This window comes from Amblyraja radiata, chromosome 38, assembly GCF_010909765.2.
Source record: "Amblyraja radiata isolate CabotCenter1 chromosome 38, sAmbRad1.1.pri, whole genome shotgun sequence".
Lineage (NCBI taxonomy): Eukaryota > Metazoa > Chordata > Chondrichthyes > Rajiformes > Rajidae > Amblyraja > Amblyraja radiata.
In genome coordinates this window covers 3,863,893-3,883,362 of record NC_045993.1, presented here as the reverse complement: position 1 = coordinate 3,883,362, position 19,470 = coordinate 3,863,893, and the positions used below count along the sequence as shown (strand labels likewise).

At 49.2% G+C, this 19,470-nt stretch overlaps 1 protein-coding gene across 1 annotated transcript in view; it reads right to left on the bottom strand.

The window, feature by feature from the left end:
* The window catches only part of tmprss6 (transmembrane serine protease 6), a 28,025-nt gene extending 9,185 nt beyond the window's left edge, over positions 1-18,840 (bottom strand). Inside the window, exons 1-13 of the mRNA XM_033013312.1 lie at positions 18,813-18,840; positions 18,348-18,682; positions 16,542-16,656; positions 14,541-14,683; positions 13,628-13,695; positions 12,174-12,334; positions 10,844-10,885; positions 8,939-9,143; positions 8,267-8,403; positions 6,577-6,689; positions 4,067-4,176; positions 2,324-2,466; positions 369-467 (exon numbers count right to left, since the gene is read on the bottom strand). Of these exons, the coding sequence (XP_032869203.1) occupies positions 369-467; positions 2,324-2,466; positions 4,067-4,176; positions 6,577-6,689; positions 8,267-8,403; positions 8,939-9,143; positions 10,844-10,885; positions 12,174-12,334; positions 13,628-13,695; positions 14,541-14,683; positions 16,542-16,656; positions 18,348-18,470 (1,459 nt within the window). The 5' untranslated portion in view covers positions 18,471-18,682; positions 18,813-18,840. The remainder of the gene's footprint in view (positions 1-368; positions 468-2,323; positions 2,467-4,066; positions 4,177-6,576; positions 6,690-8,266; positions 8,404-8,938; positions 9,144-10,843; positions 10,886-12,173; positions 12,335-13,627; positions 13,696-14,540; positions 14,684-16,541; positions 16,657-18,347; positions 18,683-18,812) is intronic.
* Between the last annotated feature and the right edge of the window lie 630 nt (positions 18,841-19,470).

Below are 19,470 nucleotides of genomic sequence, written 5' to 3'. Positions count from 1 at the left end.
TGGCAGAGAATTCCACTGGCAGAGAAGGGTTTAGAAGCAGTTAATGCAGTCCCTCCTCGAAGAGGGGAACAAGGATAATTATCAGCACTCATTAGTCTCCAAAGATATGTGGCAATGGAAATAATTCTGAATAATCAAGAGCTATGGTGTGGCGTGGGGGCTCTTAATGTTAAGACTGTAGAAAATGCAATTTTGTTCTGACCAAGCTGTTTGAATGACAATAAAAGGCATTCTAGCTATGTCCAACGCTCTCCTGAATCTCAGCAGGAGGGAGGGGGAGGACTGTGTACATCGCATCTGCTCTGACAGCCCGGCCACCTATGATGCCCAAACTCTCCCCCTGTGAAAGGTGTGGATGCATCTTTTACCGCAGTTGCTCTCGTCTGCGTTGTTGCTGCAGTCCTCCAGCCCGTCGCACTCCGGCACGCACAGACCTGACACCGAACACAGGACACCGTCAGGGCAGGCTGTAACAACGGAGAGAGAAACAGTCAACTAGGAACTGCAGATGCTGGTTTACACCGAAGATAGACACAAAGTGCCGGAGTAACTCAGCCGGGACAGGCAGCATCTCTGGAGAGAAGGAACGGGTGATGTTTCAGGTCGAGACTTCAAAAACGCCCGAAACGTCACCCATTCCTTCTCTCCAGAGATGCTGCCTGTCCCGCTGAGTTACTCCAGCATTTTGTGTCTACCTTTAGCCATGATGTTGTTTTACAGCTCAAACCGATTGAGATCGTGAAGCACAAGAGACAGCCGATGGGATCTGGAGCAATAAACAATCTGGAGGAAGGGTTTAGTTCGGAGATGCAGCGTGGAAATAGGCCCTTCGGCCCACTGAATTCGTGCTGACCAGCGATCACCCGTTCATTAGTTCTATCCCACACACTAGGGACAGTTTACAGAAGCCAATTAACCTACAAACCTGCACGTTTTTGGGGTGCGGGAGGAAACCGGAGCACCCGGAGAAAACCCACGCGGTCACAGGGAGAACGTACAAACTCTGTACAGACAGCACCCGTGGTCAGTATCAAACACGGGTCTCTGGCGCTGTGAGGCAGCAACTCTACCGCTGCACCACTGGGCCGCCACTAATCGGGAACGAGTCCTCACGCCTGTCCAGTTGCCGCCTTACAGCGCCAGATGCCCGGGTTCGATTCTGACCACAGAGTCTGTATGGGCAGATTCTGTCTACATAGACAGTCTGTATGTGGACAGTCCCTTTGTCCCCGCAGAGGCACATGCGATTAGCACCGCACGGGGAGGGGGGGGGGGGGGGGGGGGGGGGGGGGAGGTGGAATGTTACCTCAATAAGGATGGGGTAATAATGATCTAACATTTAATTATATTTGTGTAAGAAAGAACTGCAGATACTGATTAAAATCGAAGGGAGACACAAAATGCTGGAGTAATAATATTAATTATAATAATATCTTTTATTGTCATTGCACAGAGGTACAATGAGATTTGGAATGCAGCTTCCATCCAATGTCATAATTTAATTAACTAAAAATGTAGACACCCAGAGAAACAAGATTAAAAAAAACCCCAGTAAAACAGTATAAAGTGCAAATATGTCTGTGCCGGGTCGATGTGCGACGTGACCATCCGAGGGAGACATAGAAACATAGACAATAGGTGCAGGAGTAGGCCATTCGGCCCTTCGAGCCTGCACCGCCATTCAATATAATCATGGCTGATCATCCAACTCAGTATCCTGTACCTGCCTTCTCTCCCTTTAGCCACAAGGGCCACATCTAACTCCCTCTTAAATATAGCCAATGAACTGTGGCCTCAACTACCTTCTATGGCAGAGACAGTTCATGTGGGGGGGGGCACTCAGCAGGGCCGGTTCATAGCAGCGATAGCTCTGGGGATGAACTTAGCGGGTGAGAAGGAATGGGCGACGTTTCGTGTCGAGACCCTTCTTCAGATATTGAATAATATTTGCTTTATGTTTATGGTGGTGGGCTCGTTTGTATTTTTGTGAGTATATGATTTAAATTATTTTTGGTTTAAAAAAAAAGGTGCGTTCGATTCCGTGGTTACGTCCGTGCCCGGGTGGTACGAGAGAGGGACCAAGCGCTGTCCACGGGGGGCCCTGGGGGATTTCCGGGACTGCTGGGCACCGCAGGGGGTGGAATGCACCCTCGATAAGGATGGTGATATAGTTCGTTGTCTGGGAGATTATTTAGTACCAGTGCTTGGCGGTACTTATTACGGTGGTGGGTTTTGCTTTGATTTATTTTGTACCGTACATATTATTGTAAACAATTGATTCAATTATTTTTGGAGATGGAAAGAAAAGAGAGACAGTACGTACGATGGGACTGGTTGAAGAGGCTGTAGTGGAACTGGATTCCAGGCCCTGTCAAGGTCACCTCGGAGCTGAAGGTCACCTTGGTGGTGAGCGCCACGGCGAAGATTCTCTCAGCGTATGGCTGCAATACCCGCCGTCCACAGAGGCTGGAGAGAGACAAATGATAGGAGCAGAATTCAATTAGGCCATTCGGTCCATCAAGTCCACTCCGCCATTCAATCTTGGCTGACCAATCTCTCCCTACTAACCCCATTCCCCCCCATAACCCCTGACACCCGTAATCAACAATTTATCTATCTCTGCCTTAAGAATATCCACTGACTTGGCCTCCACAGCCTTCTGTGGCAAAGAATTCCATAGATTCACCACCCTCCGACAAAAGAAATTCCTCCTCATCTCCTTCCTAAAGGAGAGTCCCTTTATTCCAAGGCTATGGTTCTAGTCCTAGACTCTCCCACTAGTGGAAACCCTCTCCACATTCCACTCTATCCAAGGCTTTCACTATTCAGTATGTTTTAATGAGGTCTCCCCCCTCATTCTTCTAAACTCCAGGGAGTACAGGCCCAGTGCAGACAAACGCTCATCATAAATTAACCCACTAATTCCTGGGATCGTTCTTGTAAACAGGCAGGTGGGACTAGTGCAGTTGGGACATGTTGGTTGGTGGGGGCATGTTGGGCTGAAAGGCCTGTTTCTGCACTGTATCACTCTATGACTGTGACTCGTCTTATAGCGATGCCCTTTATTATTCAATATTCCCAGCCTGGTGGAAAAAAAGGTTATGACTGTCTACCCTCTCATAATTTTATATAATTCTATCAACAATCCCCTCAACCTCCGACGCTCCAGAGAGAACAATTAAGCTGGAAAGGGTGCAGAGAAGATTTATGAGGATGTTGCCAGGACTAGAGGGACTGAGCTATAGGGAGAGGTTGAGCAAGTTGGAACTCTATTCCTTGGAGCCCAGGAGGATGAGGGGGTGATCTTATAGATGTGTATAAAATCATGAGAGGAATAGATCGGGTAGATGCACAGAGTCTTTTGCCCAGGGTAGGGGAATCGAGAACCACAGGACATGGGTGTAAGGTGAAGGGGCAAAAGATTTAAGAGGAATCTGAGGGGTAACTTTTCACACAAAAGGTGGTGGGTGGACACGCTAGAGGCAGGAAACATGTACCCGATGTTGGGGGAGTCCAGAACCAGGGGCCACAGTTTAAGAATAAGGAGTAAGCCATTTAGAACAGAGAGGAGGAAACACTTTTTCTCACAGAGAGTGGTGAGTCTGTGGAATTCTCTGCCTCAGAGGGCAGGTTCTCTGGATGCTTTCAAGAGAGAGCTAGAGAGGGCTCTTAAAAATAGCGGAGTCAGGGGATATGGGGAGAAGGCAGGAATGGTGTACTGATTGGGGATGATCAGCCATGATCACATTGAATGGCGGTGCTGGCTCGAAGGGCCGAATAGCCTACTCCTGCACCTATTGTCTATTGTCTATTGTATGGAACGAGCTGCCAGAGGAGGTAGTTGAGGCACAACATATAAGAAACAGTTAGACAGGTATATGGATGGGACTGGTTTGGAGGGATATGGATGAAACGCAGGCAGGTGGGACTAGTGTAGATTGGACATACTGGCCGATGTGGGCAAGTTGTGCTGAGGGGCCTGTTTCCGCTTTGTACGACTCTTAAGACTCTATATGTAGTGGGAAGAGGAAGCAGGAATGCCGTTTGAAGAAGGCGGTGAACTTACTTGCGGTTCTGGACCGTCCACTGCCCTTGGCGGCACAGTTTGGTGAATCGAGGTGTGTCCAGCTCATACCCGTCAAACCACAACGTGATTCCGTAGTCCAGCGATGGGATCTGCGGGTTAGATGGGACAATGCAGATTCACGGAGCAACAGATCACGGATACAGGCCCTTCAGCCCACCTTGCCCATGCCGTGGTATTCCAGAATCTACAGTATCTATCTCTGCTGAGGAGAATCCACAGTGATCCACAATCACATTGAAACATATAAGATTGTTAAGGGTTTGGACACGCTAGAGGCAGGAAACATGTTCCCGATGTTGGGGGAGTCCAGAACCTGGGGTCACACACAGTTTAAGAATAAGGAGTAAGCCATTTAGAACGGAGATGACGAAACACTTTTTCTCACAGAGAATGGTGAGTCTTTGGAATTCTCTGCCTCAGAGGGTGGTGGAGGCAGGTTCTCTGGATGCTTTCAAGAGAGAGCTGGATAGGGCTCTTAAGGATAGTGGAGTCAGGGGATATGGAGAGAAGGCAGGAACGGGGTACTGATTGGGAATGATCAGCCATGATCATATTGAATGGCGGTGCTGGCTCGAAGGGCCGAATGGCCTACTCCTGCACCTATTGTCTATTGTCTATTGTCTCATTGATCAGTACGGGTGTCAGGGGTTACGGGGAGAAGGCAGGAGAATAGGTTGAGAGGGAGAGATAGATCAGCCATGATTGAATGGCGTAGTAGACTTGATGGGCCGAATGGCCTAATTCTGCTCTTAGAACTTGTGAACATAATCCTTTGTGAGAGTAGCAGCATATTGCATTGGATAGACAAGTTTGGTTTGCTGTTTGGAAACTTCCCATATTTATTTACCAAACTCACATCAGACTTTACCCTTCATTGAATGGGGAGTTTGACCCACCATAGGACAATGGCCGGTCAGATTGTACGTGCTTTAGTTCAGTTTATTAGTGTCACATGTACCTAGATGTACAGATCGATACTCGGGTTACTCCAAGGACAAATGATGTTCCGCAGTTTTGTAACAGTGTGGAGATTCGAGACTGAGAGCGGCGGATATTTCCTGACTCATCGATACCTTTGTTTAGGCCCGGGTTTTCGGAGTAGTTCAGTTACGTTTATTTTCGCGTGTACCGAGGTTGGGCGAGTCCAGAACCAGGGGCCACAGTCTTAGAATCAAGGGGAGGCCATTTAAGACTGAGGTGAGAAAAAAAGTTTTCACCCAGAGAGTTGTGAATTTGTGGAATTCCCTGCCACAGAGGGCAGTGGAGGCCGAATCACTGGATGGATTTAAGAGAGAGTTAGATAGAGCTCTAGGGGTTAGTGGAATCAAGGGATTTGGGGAGAAAGCAGGCACGGGTTATTGATTGGGGACGATCAGCCATGATCGCAATGAATGGCGGTACTGGCTCGAAGGGCCCAATAGCCTCCTCTTGCACCTATTTTCTACGTTTCTATGTTTCTATGTGCAGTGAAAAACTTTTGTTGGGTGCTATCCAGTCAGCAAAAGACTATATGTGATTACAATCGAGTTATAGTCAAAGAATGATACAATGTGGAAACAGGCCCTTCGGCCCAACTTGCCCACATTGGCCAACATGTCCCATCTACACAAGTCCTACCTGCGCGCATTTGGTCCATATCCCTCTAAACCTGTCCTATCCATGTACCTGTCTAACTGTTTCTTAAACGTTGGGATAGTCCCTGCCTCAACTACCTCCTCTGGCAGCTCGTTCCATATACCCACCACCCTTTGTGTGAAAATGTTACCCCTCAGATTCCTATTAAATCTTTTCCCCTTCACCTTGAACCCGTGTCCTCTGGTCTCCGATTCACCTACTCTGGGCTCCCTGTCCAACTGTTTCTGAAACGTCGAACCTGAACTTCAACCCTGAACCCTGAACCTGGAAGCTCAGAGTCACAGAGAGGAGAGGCAGGAGATTCTTGGTTCTTGGTTTCTGGGTCCTCCAAAATATTCCAAATGGAATTTAAACTGGAGGTGGTGGAGGGAGGACTTAAGCCAGTAAGGGTAGCTGTGTGGAATGAGCTTCCAGTGAAGGTGGTGGAGGCAGGTTCGTTTTTATCATTTAAAAATAAATTGGATAGTTATATGGATGGGAAAGGAATGGAGGGTTATGGTCTGAGCGCAGGTATATGGGACTAGGGGAGATTATGTGTTCGGCACGGACTAGAAAGGTCGAGATGGCCTGTTTCCGTGCTGTAATTGTTATATGGTTATATGGTTTTGGGGAAGAAAGAGCTACCTTAAATATAGTTGTATCTGGTTGGGTAACTATAGTAGGGCGAAGACTATTCCATGCTTTAATTGTGCGGGGGAAGAACGAATTGCTGTACACATCTGTCTTGGTAGCTGGAATCTCAAATTGGATCGGATGCCCTCGTCTGCTCCTAATTGGTTTGGGTTTGTAATCTATGTCGAGCTGACCATTTAATATTTTGTAAAAGATCAGGGTTTAGCATGCAGTCCACTTACAGTGAAGAACCAGGTGCAGTGAGCGTTGGGTGGGTAGTAACTGGGGAAGTACGGGGTGCTCCTATTGCCTTGAATGCCCCATTCCTCTCTCAGGGTGATATTCGCAAAGCAATCTGAAAGAAAAAGCATTGAGGATTTAACTTGCAGAATTAAGCAGCGGCTCTGGAATAAGGAGCGGCATGGTGGCGCAGCGGTAGAGTTGCTGCCTCACAGCGCCAGAGACCCGGGTTCGACCCTGACTACGGGTGCTGTCTGTATGGAGTTTATACTGGTGTGTGGCAATAACCTTACTGATCCGTACACAAAAAATATAATTCCACTCCAGCTTTGTACACGTTACTGCGTGGGTTTACTCCGAGATCTCCGATTTTTCTGCCCACACTCCAAAGACGTACAGGTTTGTAGGTTAATTGGCTTCGGTAAAGATTGTAAATTGTCCCTAGTGTGTGTAGGATAGTGTGCGGAGTTGGTGCAGAAGGGCCTGTTTACACACTGTATCACTAAACTAGACTAAAACACCTGGAGGCAGTAGACAGTTGCACAGGGTCTTGGTGAGACCACACCTGGAGTATTGCGTACAGTTTTGGTCTCCAAATCTGAGGAAGGACATTATTGCCATAGAGGGAGTGCAGAGAAGGTTCACCAGACTGATTCCTGGGATGTCAGGACTTTCTTATGAAGAAAGACTGGATAGACTTGGATTGTACTCGCTAGAATTTAGGAGATTGAGGGGGGATCTTATAGAAACTTACAAAATTCTTAAGGGATTGGACAGGCTAGATGCAGGAAGATTGTTCCCGATGTTGGGGAAGTCCAGGACAAGGGGTCACAGCTTAAGGATAGAGGGGAAATCCTTTAGGACCGAGATGAGAAAAACACTTTTCACGCAGAGAGTGGTGAATCTCTGGAACTCTCTGCCACAGAAGGTAGTTGAGGCCAGTTCATTGGCTATATTTAAGATGGAGTTAGATGTGGCCCTTGTGGCTAGAGGGATCAGGGGGTATGGAGAGAAGGCAGGTACGGGATACGGAGTTGGATGATCAGCCATGATCATATTGAATGGCGGTGCAGGCTCGAAGGGCCGAATGGCCTACTCCTGCACCTATTTTCTATGTTTCTATGACACCACAGACGCTGGGATATTGAGCAGGTCTCGTCAGATCGATGTGATTGTTGTCTAAGATGGTGTGGAGCACATGATGGAACTAGTCCCATCTGCCCGCATTTGGTCCATATCCCTCCAAACCTGACCTATCCATGTACCTGTGTAGGATGGAACGGCAGATGCTGGTTTAAATCGAAGATCTCGGCCCAAAACGTCAGCCATTCCTTCTCTCCAGAGATGCTGCCTGTCCCGCTGAGTTACTCCAGCATTTTGTGTCCATCCATGTACCTTACTGTTTCTTACATGTTAAATGTTAAATGTTTTTTAAATGTTCTGAAAAAGGTCCCAGCCTCAATACCTCCTCCGGCAGCTCGTTCCATACACCCACCACTCTCTGTGTGAAAAGGTTATCCTTCAGATTCCTATTAAATCTATTCCTCTTCGCCTTAAACCTATGTTGAACCTATGTTAAACCTAAATCTAGTGTTGGATTCTCCTACTCTGGGCAAGAAACTCTGGTGTGCATCTACCCGATCTATACCTCTCATGATTTTATAGATACTGGAGAGACAAAGGTTCCCTTACCGGTCTTGGGCAGGACCTGAGCAGACAGGGTGAACGTGTCATCATTGCTGTACCGACCTTCCTTCCAGATGATCGACATGACGTTACTGGAGGAGACCACCTCCACCGCTGGCTCCTGCCAGTTGCACCGGTACAGGCTGCATCGAGAGAGAATACACCTTGTGAACCTGGGGCAAGCTGCGACACTCAGAGGCCCTTCCGCCCCTCGTACCTGTTCTGGCGCTCCGTTTACAGGTTAGAGCTTGGGGGTAAGATGTGTAAGAAAGAACTGCAGATGCTGGTTAAAGGTGGACACAAAATGCTGGAGTAACTCAGCGGGTCCGAAGAAGGGTCTGGACCCGAAACGTCGGCCATTCCTCTCTCCAATGCTGCCTGTCCCGCTGAGTTACTCCAGCATTTTGTGTCATTTTGTGGGTTCCTCCCACACTTCAAAGACATACAGGTATGTTGGTTGATTGGCTAGGTAAATGTAAAAATTGTGGCTAGTGGGTGTAGGATGTGTGGGGCTCGCTGGTCGGCGCGGACCCGGTTTGGCCAAAAGGGCCTGTTTCCGCGCTGTATCTCTAAACTAAATAAATCTGTGAGAAGATGAGAGCAATGGATAGGGTTGGGGGGGGGACAGCAGTGGAATAGGCCCTTCGGCCCACGAGCAAATAATGGCGAGCGACTCACGAGGTCAGGAGGTTGTGGCGGGCGGAGGTGGCCTCGTCGAAGACTAAGATGCGGTCCAGGCAGTCGCCCTTGACCCACTCCAACCGAAGCCTCAGTAGCTGACCAGCCAGTCCCTGCAGATGCCAGAAGCAACTCTTGAAGCTGGAGTCCGGCCCGTCCAGCCTGATGCTGTGGGAGCTGTCGACGAAGACATACTTGTGGCACTCTGCAGGCAAGAGGGAGAGCAAGCGTGAGTCTGGAGAGGAAGGAACCTGCCGGTGATAAATAGGCAGGCAACAGGCGGAGGGAGGAACTGCAGATTACCCAAAGATAGACACAAAATCTCATAGCTTCTCGGTGTAAACCTTCCTACTCAAGGATTAGAGGGATTATGGGCCAAATGCAGGCTAATGGGACTAGCTTAGATGGGACGTCTTGGTCAGCATGGATGGGTTGGACCGAAGGGCCTGTTTCTGTGCTGTATCAGCTTAATTCCCGGGATGGCGGGACTGACATATGATGAAAGAATGGATCGACTGCTTATATTCACTGTAATTTAGAAGGATGAGTGGGCATCTTATAGAAACATATAAAATTCTTAAGGGATTGGACAGGCAAGATGCAGAAAAAATGTTCCCCATGTTGGGGGAGTCCATAACCAGGGGTCACAATTTAAGAATAAGGGGTCGGCCATTTAGGACTGAGATGAGGAAAAAAATTTTTCACTCAGAGAGTTGCGAATCTGTGGAATTCTCTGCCACAGAAGGCAGTGGAGGCCAATTCACTGGATGTTTTCAAGAGAGAGTTAGATATGGCTCTTGGGGCTAACGGAATCAAATGATATGGATACAAAGCAGGAATGCGGTACTGATTTTGGATGATCAGTCAGGAGCATATTGAATGGCGGTGCTGGCTCGAAGGGCCGAATGGCCAACTCCTGCACCTACTTTATGTGTTTCTATCTTCCTAAAATAGAGTCTGAAGAAGGGTCTCGCCCCAAAATATCACCTATTCCTTTTCTACAGAGATGCTCCCTAACCTGCTGAGTTACTCCAGCATTTTGTGTCTATCTTCGGTGTAAACCAACATCTGCAGTTCCTTCCCACATATGACACTGCCGATACTCGGTCAGAAGGCTGTAAGTTTAAGAGCCTCTTGAGTATAAACTAATCCTCCAGGACATTACCGATGGAGTCATAGAATGATACAGCGTGGAAACAGGCCCTTCGGCCCAACTTGCCCACACCGGCCAACATGTCCCTGCTACACTAGTCCCACCTGCCCATGTTTGGTCCATATCCCTCCAAACCTGTCCTATCCATGTACCTGTCTAATTGTTTCTTAAACGTTGGGATAGTCCCAGCCTCAACTATCTCCTCTGGCAGCTTTTCCATACACCCACCACCCTTTGTGTGAAAAAGTTACCCCTCAGATTCCTATTAAATCTGCTCCCCTTCACTGTAAACCTGTGTCCTCTGGTCCTCGATTCACCTACTCTGGGCAAGAGACTGTGCATCTACCCGATCTATTCCTCTCATGAGGAATGCAGAAGTAACTCAGCTGGTTGGACAGCATCTCTGGAGAAAAGGAATTGGTGACGTTTCGGGTCTAGAGTGTGGGACAGTGCTAGTGCATGGGGCGATCGTTGGTCGGCACGGACTCAGTGGGCTGAAGGGCCTGTTATCTAAAGGCTGAAGTAAAGTCTAAGCATTTCAAAGGCATTTGGACAGGTACATGGATAGGAAAGGTTTAGAGGGATATGGGCCAAACGCGGGCAGGTGGCACTAGTGTAGATGTGGGTCCTCGGTCAGCAGGTGCAAGTCGGGCGGAAGGGCCTGTTTCCGTACTGTACATGTCTAAGACATGCTGCTGGTTTGTGTCCCAGACCTGCTTCCAAACCTTGTCCCAAAATGCTGCCACATTTACCTGCTGCAAGTGCCAGGGTGTTCAAGTCCCTTCTTGAGACTTCTGTCGAAGCAAATGGAAGTAAAAATCAGTGACACTTCAATGCATGGAGCAACAAGAGTGATCACACAAGTTTAGTTTAGTTTAGAGATACAGCGCGGAAACAGGCCCTTCGGCCCACAGCGTCCGCGCCGACCAACGATCCCCGCACACTAACACTGCCCTACACACACTAGGGACAATTTACAATTAGACCAAGCTAAATAACCGACTGACATGTACGTTTTTTTGGAGTGTGGGAGAAAAACGGAGCACGCACCCGGTGAAAACCCACATGGTCACGGGGAGAACGTACAAACTCTGTACACACAGCACCCGTTGTCAGGTTTGAACCCGGGTCTCTGGCGCTGTGAGGCAGCAACTCTACCGCTGTGGGCAGTGGAGGCCAAATCACTGGATGGATTTAAGAAAGAGTTAGATAGAGCTCTAGGGGCTAGTGGAATCAAGAGATATGGGGAGAAGGCAGGCACGGGTTATGGATTGGGGATGATCAGCCATGATCACATTGAATGGCGGTGCTGGCTCGAAGGGCCGAATGGCCTCCTCCTGCACCTATACCTATTGTCTATTGTGCAACGATTGTGCTTATGTATAATAAGATTTTATTATTTTGTTTGCAATTAGTAATTTAAAAAGAGGGTTGTTTCAAAAATGCAATAAATCGATGACATTGAGCTTGGCGTTGGTAAGGCCTTCAACGTTGAACTAGAGTAACGCTAAACCTCAACAGTTGGCGACATTTAACGGTGGGGAGGCACGGGCTTTTAGCGGTCTGCAGACGCGGTAAAGACATTGGTTTCGCTTTGTGGGCTTGTGAGCCTGTAAACTACTCGTGGAGGAGGCCGCATAGAGGCTGTCTTTTATAATGCCCCTGTCCCACTTAGGAAACCTGAACGGAAACCTCTGGAGACTTTGTGCCCCACCCAAGGTTTCCGTGCGGTCCCCGAAGGTTGCAGGTGGTTGCCTGAGGTTGCAGGTAGTGGAAGCGGGTAGGGAGACTGACAAAAACCTCCGGGAACCGCACGGAAACCTTGGGTGGGGCGCAAAATCTCCAGAGGTTTCTGTTCAAGTTTCCTAAGTGGGACAGGGGCATAATAAGTCTCCACTGACCGCCCCAAACACCGGCCACCGAATGGTGAACGAGGTCTGAGTGACCTGGACGATGACCTGGCTCACCTCAACGGAGCTGCAGGTTAAAAGACATACGACAGAAGAAGAACAGGTATAAAACGCAAGGTGCCTGTACTTGTAAAAGGTCTCGGCCCGCAGGAAGTGGCTGGAAATCACTTACTGGTTACTCCCGTTGAATCTGCGAGGACCTGGTAATCCGTCGATCCTTGAGTCTCAAAGAATTTGCTGATCGAAGTCTTCAGCAGCTCAGTGCTGAATTCCCGCCTTTCCTCCTCCGTTGTTTGAAAGTCCACCCAGAAATAGGCCAGCAAGCTTCCCTTCCTGGTGAACGAGAAGACCGCATAGGTGAAACTTAATGTGCAGATGCTTTGGTTTAAACCGGAGTTTGGACACAGAAAGCTGGAGTAACTCAGCCGGACAGGCAGCATCTCTGGAGAGAAGGAATGAATGGGTGAAGTTTCGGGTCTGAAGAAGGGTCTCGACCCGAAACCATCACCCATTCCTTCTCTCCAGAGATGCTGCCTGTCCCTCAGAAGCTTAATGCGGAATAAAGGGGAGGCCATTTAAGACTGAGGTGAGAAAAAAACTTTTTCACCCGGAGAGTTGTGAGTTTGTGGAATTCCCTGCGGCAGAGGGCAGTGGAGGCCAAATCACTGGATGGATTTAAGAGAGAGTTAGATAGAGCTCTAGGGGCTAGTGGAATCAAGGGATATGGGGAGAAGGCAGGCATGGGTTATTGATTGGGGACGATCAGCCATGATCACAATGAATGGCAGTGCTGGCTCGAGGGGCCGAATGGCCTCCTCCTGCACCTATTGTCTATGTTTTCTATGTTTCTATTAAAAGCTTCACTTCCATTCCTATGCATGCCTTTTTCTATCATCTTAATTTAGTTTAGAGAATACAGCGTGGAAATACTATAGACCCTACATCCCACCGAGTCCAAGTTACATTGATCTCATATGCCTGGATATGATCCAAAGAATGGGTCGACTGGGCTTATATTCATTAGAATTTAGAAGGATGAGAGGATATCTTATAGAAACATGTAAAATTATTAAGGGATTGGATAGGCTAGATGTAGGATAAATGTTCCTCATGTTGGGGAGTCCAGAACCAGGGGTCACAGTTTAAGAATAAGGGGTAGGCCATTTAGAACTGAGATGAGGAAACACTTTTTCACCCAGAGAGTTGTGAATCTGTGGAATTTTCTGCTACAAAAGACAGTGGAGGCCCATTCACTGGATGTATTCAAGAGAGAGTTGGATACAGTATAGCTATTTCTTAGGGCTAATGGAATCAAGGGATATGGGGAGAAAGCAGGAACATGGTATTGATTCTGGATGATCAGCCATGATCAGCTGGTTCGAAAGGCCGACTGGCCTACTCATGCACCGATTTTCTATGTTTCTATCTCCCTCTATTCCTTGCTCTTCCATGTGCCGATCTAAAAGACTCTTAAACGACACTATCGTTTCTGCCTGCAACACCACCCCTGGCAAGACCACTTTTATGACCTGCCGCATTGAGTTGTATGGGATTGGGGGGGGGGAACTGAGCCTGGATTCAGAGCAAGAACTCGACTCCAACCCTGGCAGATCCGAGTATTCTTACCCAAATGTGAAGACCACCGATTTATTGTAATACGATTCATAGTCTGAAGAGGAGATCGCTTTCTTGATCTGACGAAAGAAAAACATTTGCATCAATTTAGTTCACGTTCATAAGGTATAATAATAATAATAATGGATGGGATTTATATAGCGCCTTTCTAATACTCAAGGCGCTTTACATCGCATTATTCATTCACTCCTCAGTCACACTCGGTGGTGGTAAGCTACTTCTGTAGCCACAGCTGCCCTGGGGCAGACTGACGGAAGCGTGGCTGCCATTCTGCGCCTACGGCCCCTCCGACCACCACCAATCACTCGCACACATTCACACACAGGCAAAGGCGGGTGAAGTGTCTTGCCCAAGGACACAACGACAGTATGCACTCCAAGCGGGATTCGAACCGGCCACCTTCCGGTCGCCAGCCGAACACTTAGCCCATTGTGCCATCTGTCGTCCCAATAGGTATAGGAGCAGAATTAGGCCATTCGGCCCATCAAGTCTACTCTGCCATTCAATCATGGCTGATCTATCTCTCCCTCTCAACCCCATTCTCCTGCCTTCTCCCCATGACCCCTGATAACCGTACTCATCAAGAATCCAATCTAACCAGTCTTTTTTTTATCATTGCGTGCGTGTGTCCATAGCAAGTGTCAATAATTGGTAGGCAGAGATGAAAGGTTCGGAGAGGACTTTAGAGATACAGTATGGAATCAGGCCCTTTGGCCCACCGAGTCTACCCAGAACTTTAGATAAGTTGAACGGTCCATATGCCCAGCAGACATAGGAGCAGGTGTCGGACATTCAGACTATTGAGCCATTCGATCATGGCTGATCTATTTTTCCAGCCCCATTCTCCTGCCTTTTCCCGGTGACCATAATCCCCATCCATCAGGAAGTGTTGCTGCATACTCACCTCATCATTGATATCGTTAGCTTTCTTTTTGAACTCCTGAGACCCTTTGTGTTCATATTCGCTGATGAAGTCCTCGTTCTGTATGTGCAGGCTTCCCAAATAATGGACCCCGACCTTAGAGCTGTCCTGTTGCTGTTTGCCAGCTGAGAAGGAGATGAGAGAGCTTTGGTTAGGCCTTCACTGGGCTGGGTCATAAGGTGTAGCAGCAGAATTAGGCCATTCGGCCCATCAAGTCCACTCCGCCATTCAATCCCGGCTGATCTATCTCTCCCTCCTAACCCAATTCTCTTGCTTTCTCCCCATAACCCCTGACACCCGTACTATCAAGTATCTATCAATGGTACACAAAAATGCTGGAGAAACTCAGCGGGTGCAGCAGCATCTATGGAGCGAAGGAAATAGGCAACGTTTCGGGTCGAAACCCTTCTTCAGACTTCAGTCTGACTTCGCTCCATAGATGCTGCTGCACCTGCTGAATTTCTCCAGCATTTTTGTGTACCTTCGATTTTCCAGCACCTGCAGTTCCTTCTTAAACACAAGTATCTATCAATCTCCTCCAAATCTGCATCGACTAGCGATTCCCGCACACTAGCACTATCCTACACACACTGGGGACAATTTACATTTATACCAAGCCAATTAACCTACAAACCCGCACGTCTTTGGGGTGTGGGAGGAAACCGAAGATCTCGGAGAAAACCCACGCTGGTCACGGGGAGAAGGTACAAACTCCGTACAGACAGCGCCCGTAGTCGGGATCGAACCCGGGTCTCCGGTGCTGCAAGCGTGTAAGGCAGCAACTCTACCGCTGCACCACCGTGGCTGCCCATTCTTGACTGATGAAGGTGTTTGATTTAATTGAAGTAATTCCACTTTTATTTATAAATGCCGTAAGTGCCTCTGCCACTTTCTCTGGCAGCTCATTCCATGTTTGTGCCACCCTCTGTGTTAAATATGGGTGTTGTATTTATCACCTGACATTCAGTCCCATGGGAGACCATCTGTGTATTTGGAAATCGAGGAGATGAACGCATCAGCTGGCACTCCGACAACACTCCCCAGAGTGGAATCCCGCAGGTGATCCCCTCCCTCTGTGGGATAGTCCGAAGAAGGGACCCGACCCAAAACATCGCATATCCATGTTCCCCAGAGATGCTGCCTGACCCGCTGAGCACTTTGTGTCCGTTTGTGGGAAAACACAGAAGCAATTATTCCGAGTTTGTAGGATAGAACTAGTGTGCGGGGATCGCTGGTCGGCGCGGAATCGGTAGGCCGCAGGGGCCTGTTTCCACGCTGCATCTCGAAACTAAAAGCTAGAAACTGAATTGCAGCTGGCCTCTGTGAGAACCTTGGCTCTGCATGTTGAACCCAGGTACTGTTGTCATCCTGAGGAAAATGTACACTCCAGGGTGGAGTTGGTAACCAGAAGGTAGGCCCAGCTCCGTCTCCCAGGCAACGGGCTGCCTGGGATAGGCTGCAACCCACGCAGGAGGCCAGGCTTTCTCAGGACATCTCCGGCGCCCACGGTTACCCTGGCGACCCAGCTCCATCCGGGACTTTGGTGCCTTATTGGTGCCGACTAATTCAGCGAGTGTTGTGAATCACACCTGCCCTTACTCCCCGAGGAGAGAGGAGGGGGGGTGGGGAGGCTGGGAGCCTTTGGCCTTGCAGCTTAACACAGAGGCATAGAAACATAGAAAATAGGTGCAGGAGTAGGCCATTCAGCCCTTCGAGCCAGCACCGCCATCCAATATGATCATGGCTGTTCATCCAAAATCAGTACCCCTTTCCTGTCTTCTCTCCATATCACTTGATTCCTTCAGCCACAAGAGCTAAATCTAACTCTCTCTTGAAAACATCCAGTGAATTGGCCTCCACTGCCTTCTGTGGCAGAGAATTGCACAGATTCACAACTCTCTGGGTGAAAAAAGTTTTTCCTCATCTCTGTTGATGGTTGGTGCAAGGACATGTGAGACGGCAAGCTGCAGACAGATCACTTACACAAGAAGTACCAGAGGCCAACGCCAATGCCGCTCTGCAGGGCAGCTCCCAGCAACAGAACAATGATCACAATCGTTCTCTTGGACACCTTGGTTCTCTTGTTGGGGATTGCTACCTGGGGGAGAGAGAATCGAGCGTCATACAGGCACCTGGGTGAAGGTAGTCATTGGGGTTCACACTGGCTTGGAGACACTGACACTGGGTTGCAGGCGAGCTGAGGGTGGGGGTGCGCGGGGTATAGACAATAGGTACATGTGTTGGGACACACACACACACCCATAGGTACACACACACACAGGTACATACACACAGGTACACACACACAGGCACACACACACACACACACACACACACACACACACACACAGTACACCAGCACGATGTATATTGCTCAAGATTCCAGCACATGGAGTTCCCTGTGTCTCTTTTATTTAAACGACTTAAAAAAAAAATGTTATTCAAGTTCCCCCGTTGCTTTGGTGAGATTTGAACTTAGACCTCTAAATCAATATCCCACAACCCTGGCAGCGCGTTCAATAACGCGACCTCTATGCCCCTGTACCTCGGCTCCACAAAGGGGGGGGGGGGGGGGGGGGGGGGAGATGGGACGAATCCAAATGAACTGAGCTAGCATGGAGAAGAAACTCCTGCATTTATCTAGCACCTTTCACAACCAATTTACACCCAAAGGATTTGGTAATCAGCGGATAATCTGGAGGAAGGAACTGCAGATGCTGGTCTACACCAAAGATAGACACAAAGAGCTGGAGTAACTCAGCGGGTCAGGCAGCATCTCTGGGGAGAAGGAATGGGTGAAGTTTTGGTTTGAGACCCTTCTTCAGACTGAGGAAGGGTCTCGACCTGAAACGTTGCCCATTCCTTCTCTCCAGAGATGCCGCCTGGCCCGCTGAGTTACTGAAGAATTTTGTGTCTATCTTAACTGTTTCATTGATGTTGGGGGTTGTGTACCCACTGCCCCCCACTCCCCCTAACCCCACCTTCTGGGAATTTATTTTACTTTAGACCAACAGCTTGGAAACAGGCTCTTCGGCCCACCGAGTCCATACCGACTTTCGATCTCCGGTCCATATTAGTTCTGTTATCCTACAAAATATCACAAAGTGCTGGAGTAACTCAGCGGGTCAGCCCGTAACTCTGAAGAACATGGATAGCTGATGAGGCAGCATCTATGGAAATAGGCAAACCGAAAGGTTTCGACCCGAAACGTTGCCTATTTCCTTTGCTCCATAGATGCTGCTGCACCCGCTGAGTTTCTCCAGCATTTTTGTCTACCTTCGATTTTCCAGCATCTGCAGTTCCTTCTTAAACATTGGATAGCTGTTGTTTTGATTCAGGACCCTTCTTCAGACTTTCACCCCCACTCCTTACACACTGGGGGCAATTTACAGAGGGCCAATTGACCTACAACCCCGCACGTCTTTGGGATGTGGGAGGAAACTGGAGCACCCGGTGGCAACCCACGCGGGTCACACACAGGGAGAACGTGCAAATTCCACACACACACACAGACAGCACCCGGGGTCAGGATCGAACCGGGGTCTCTGGCGCCGTGAGGCAGCAGCCCTGTCCCCTGCGCTACTGGGAGGGGAGGGGAGCTCATGTTTTTAACTCTCTAAACCAGACTCTAGCCCGAAGGGGGGCTCATGTTTTAACCCTCTAAGCCAGACTCTAGAGGTGGACACTGGCTGTGGTCAGCCCGAAGAGGGGGGTCGTGGGGAGAGAGAGGGGGGAGGGGTGGGGGGGGGGGGGGGGGGGGGGGTGGTGGTCAGGCTTGGTCACACTTACAGCGTTTTCACCGACGTCGCACTGGCTGATGGCGTATACAGTGCCGGTGGGAGGTGGGCACTCGCACGGTTCCTGGACACGCATGTTCTCTCCACTGGATCTCTCCGACCTCTCTCCGGACATCTCGGTATCTCAGTCGATCACTGGATCTCCCCGTGCAGACACTGGATCTCTCGGCCCAACACTGGATCTCCCAGTCGGTCACTGGATCACTGGGCAGTCACTGGATCTCGACCTTGCGGCCTGGGCACTGGATCTCCCAGTGCAGATACTAGATCCCCCGCACTGTATCTTCCAACTTGGACACTGGGGGGAGTCTCGTTTACCCCTGGCAACTTTAATAGCACATTACAATATTATTTCACTTATTTATGAACAACTAACGATGAACAGATACCGGTATACCTGAACCAAACACAGTCAGTCAATGAGAACAAATATTAAATTTAAAATGGATAAATTTACCCCTTGATCCAGTTCATCACTGGATCTCGTGTTCAAAAGGGAACTGCAGATGCTGGAATATCGAAGGTACACAAAATTGCTGGGGAAACTCAGCGGGTGCAGCAGCATCTATGGAGCGAAGGAGATCACTGGATCTCTTTGGGACACTTTCGGATCTTCAGCTTCTAGAGCAGGAGCTGCCCGCCCTGCAGGATGTCCCGAATGCACCGCTGGAGCTCCGGGAGCCAGTCACTGGAGCCAAGTCCCAGCGCCAAGAGGGAGACAGAGAGGGGGTCGGTGAGGGAGGGTGGGCGTTAGGACCCGGCGGAGAGAGAGCAGAGCCGGCCAGTGGGCAGTGTGTGTCCGGCCACTGGCCACAGCGGGGCTGCAGACGCCTGGATTCGGAGGACACGTCCTGCAGAGCCAGCGTCGACGCACAGCTGGATCCCAAACCACTGCCAGCGGCTCCAACACCTGTCCTCTGGGACCTAACGCCCGCCCGCCCACACGCACGCACAAACACATACACGCCCACATACACGTCCACACACACACACACACACACACACACACACACACACACACACACACACGCACACACACACATATATACACACACACACATCCACACAACACACACACATATACACACACACACACACACACACACACACACACA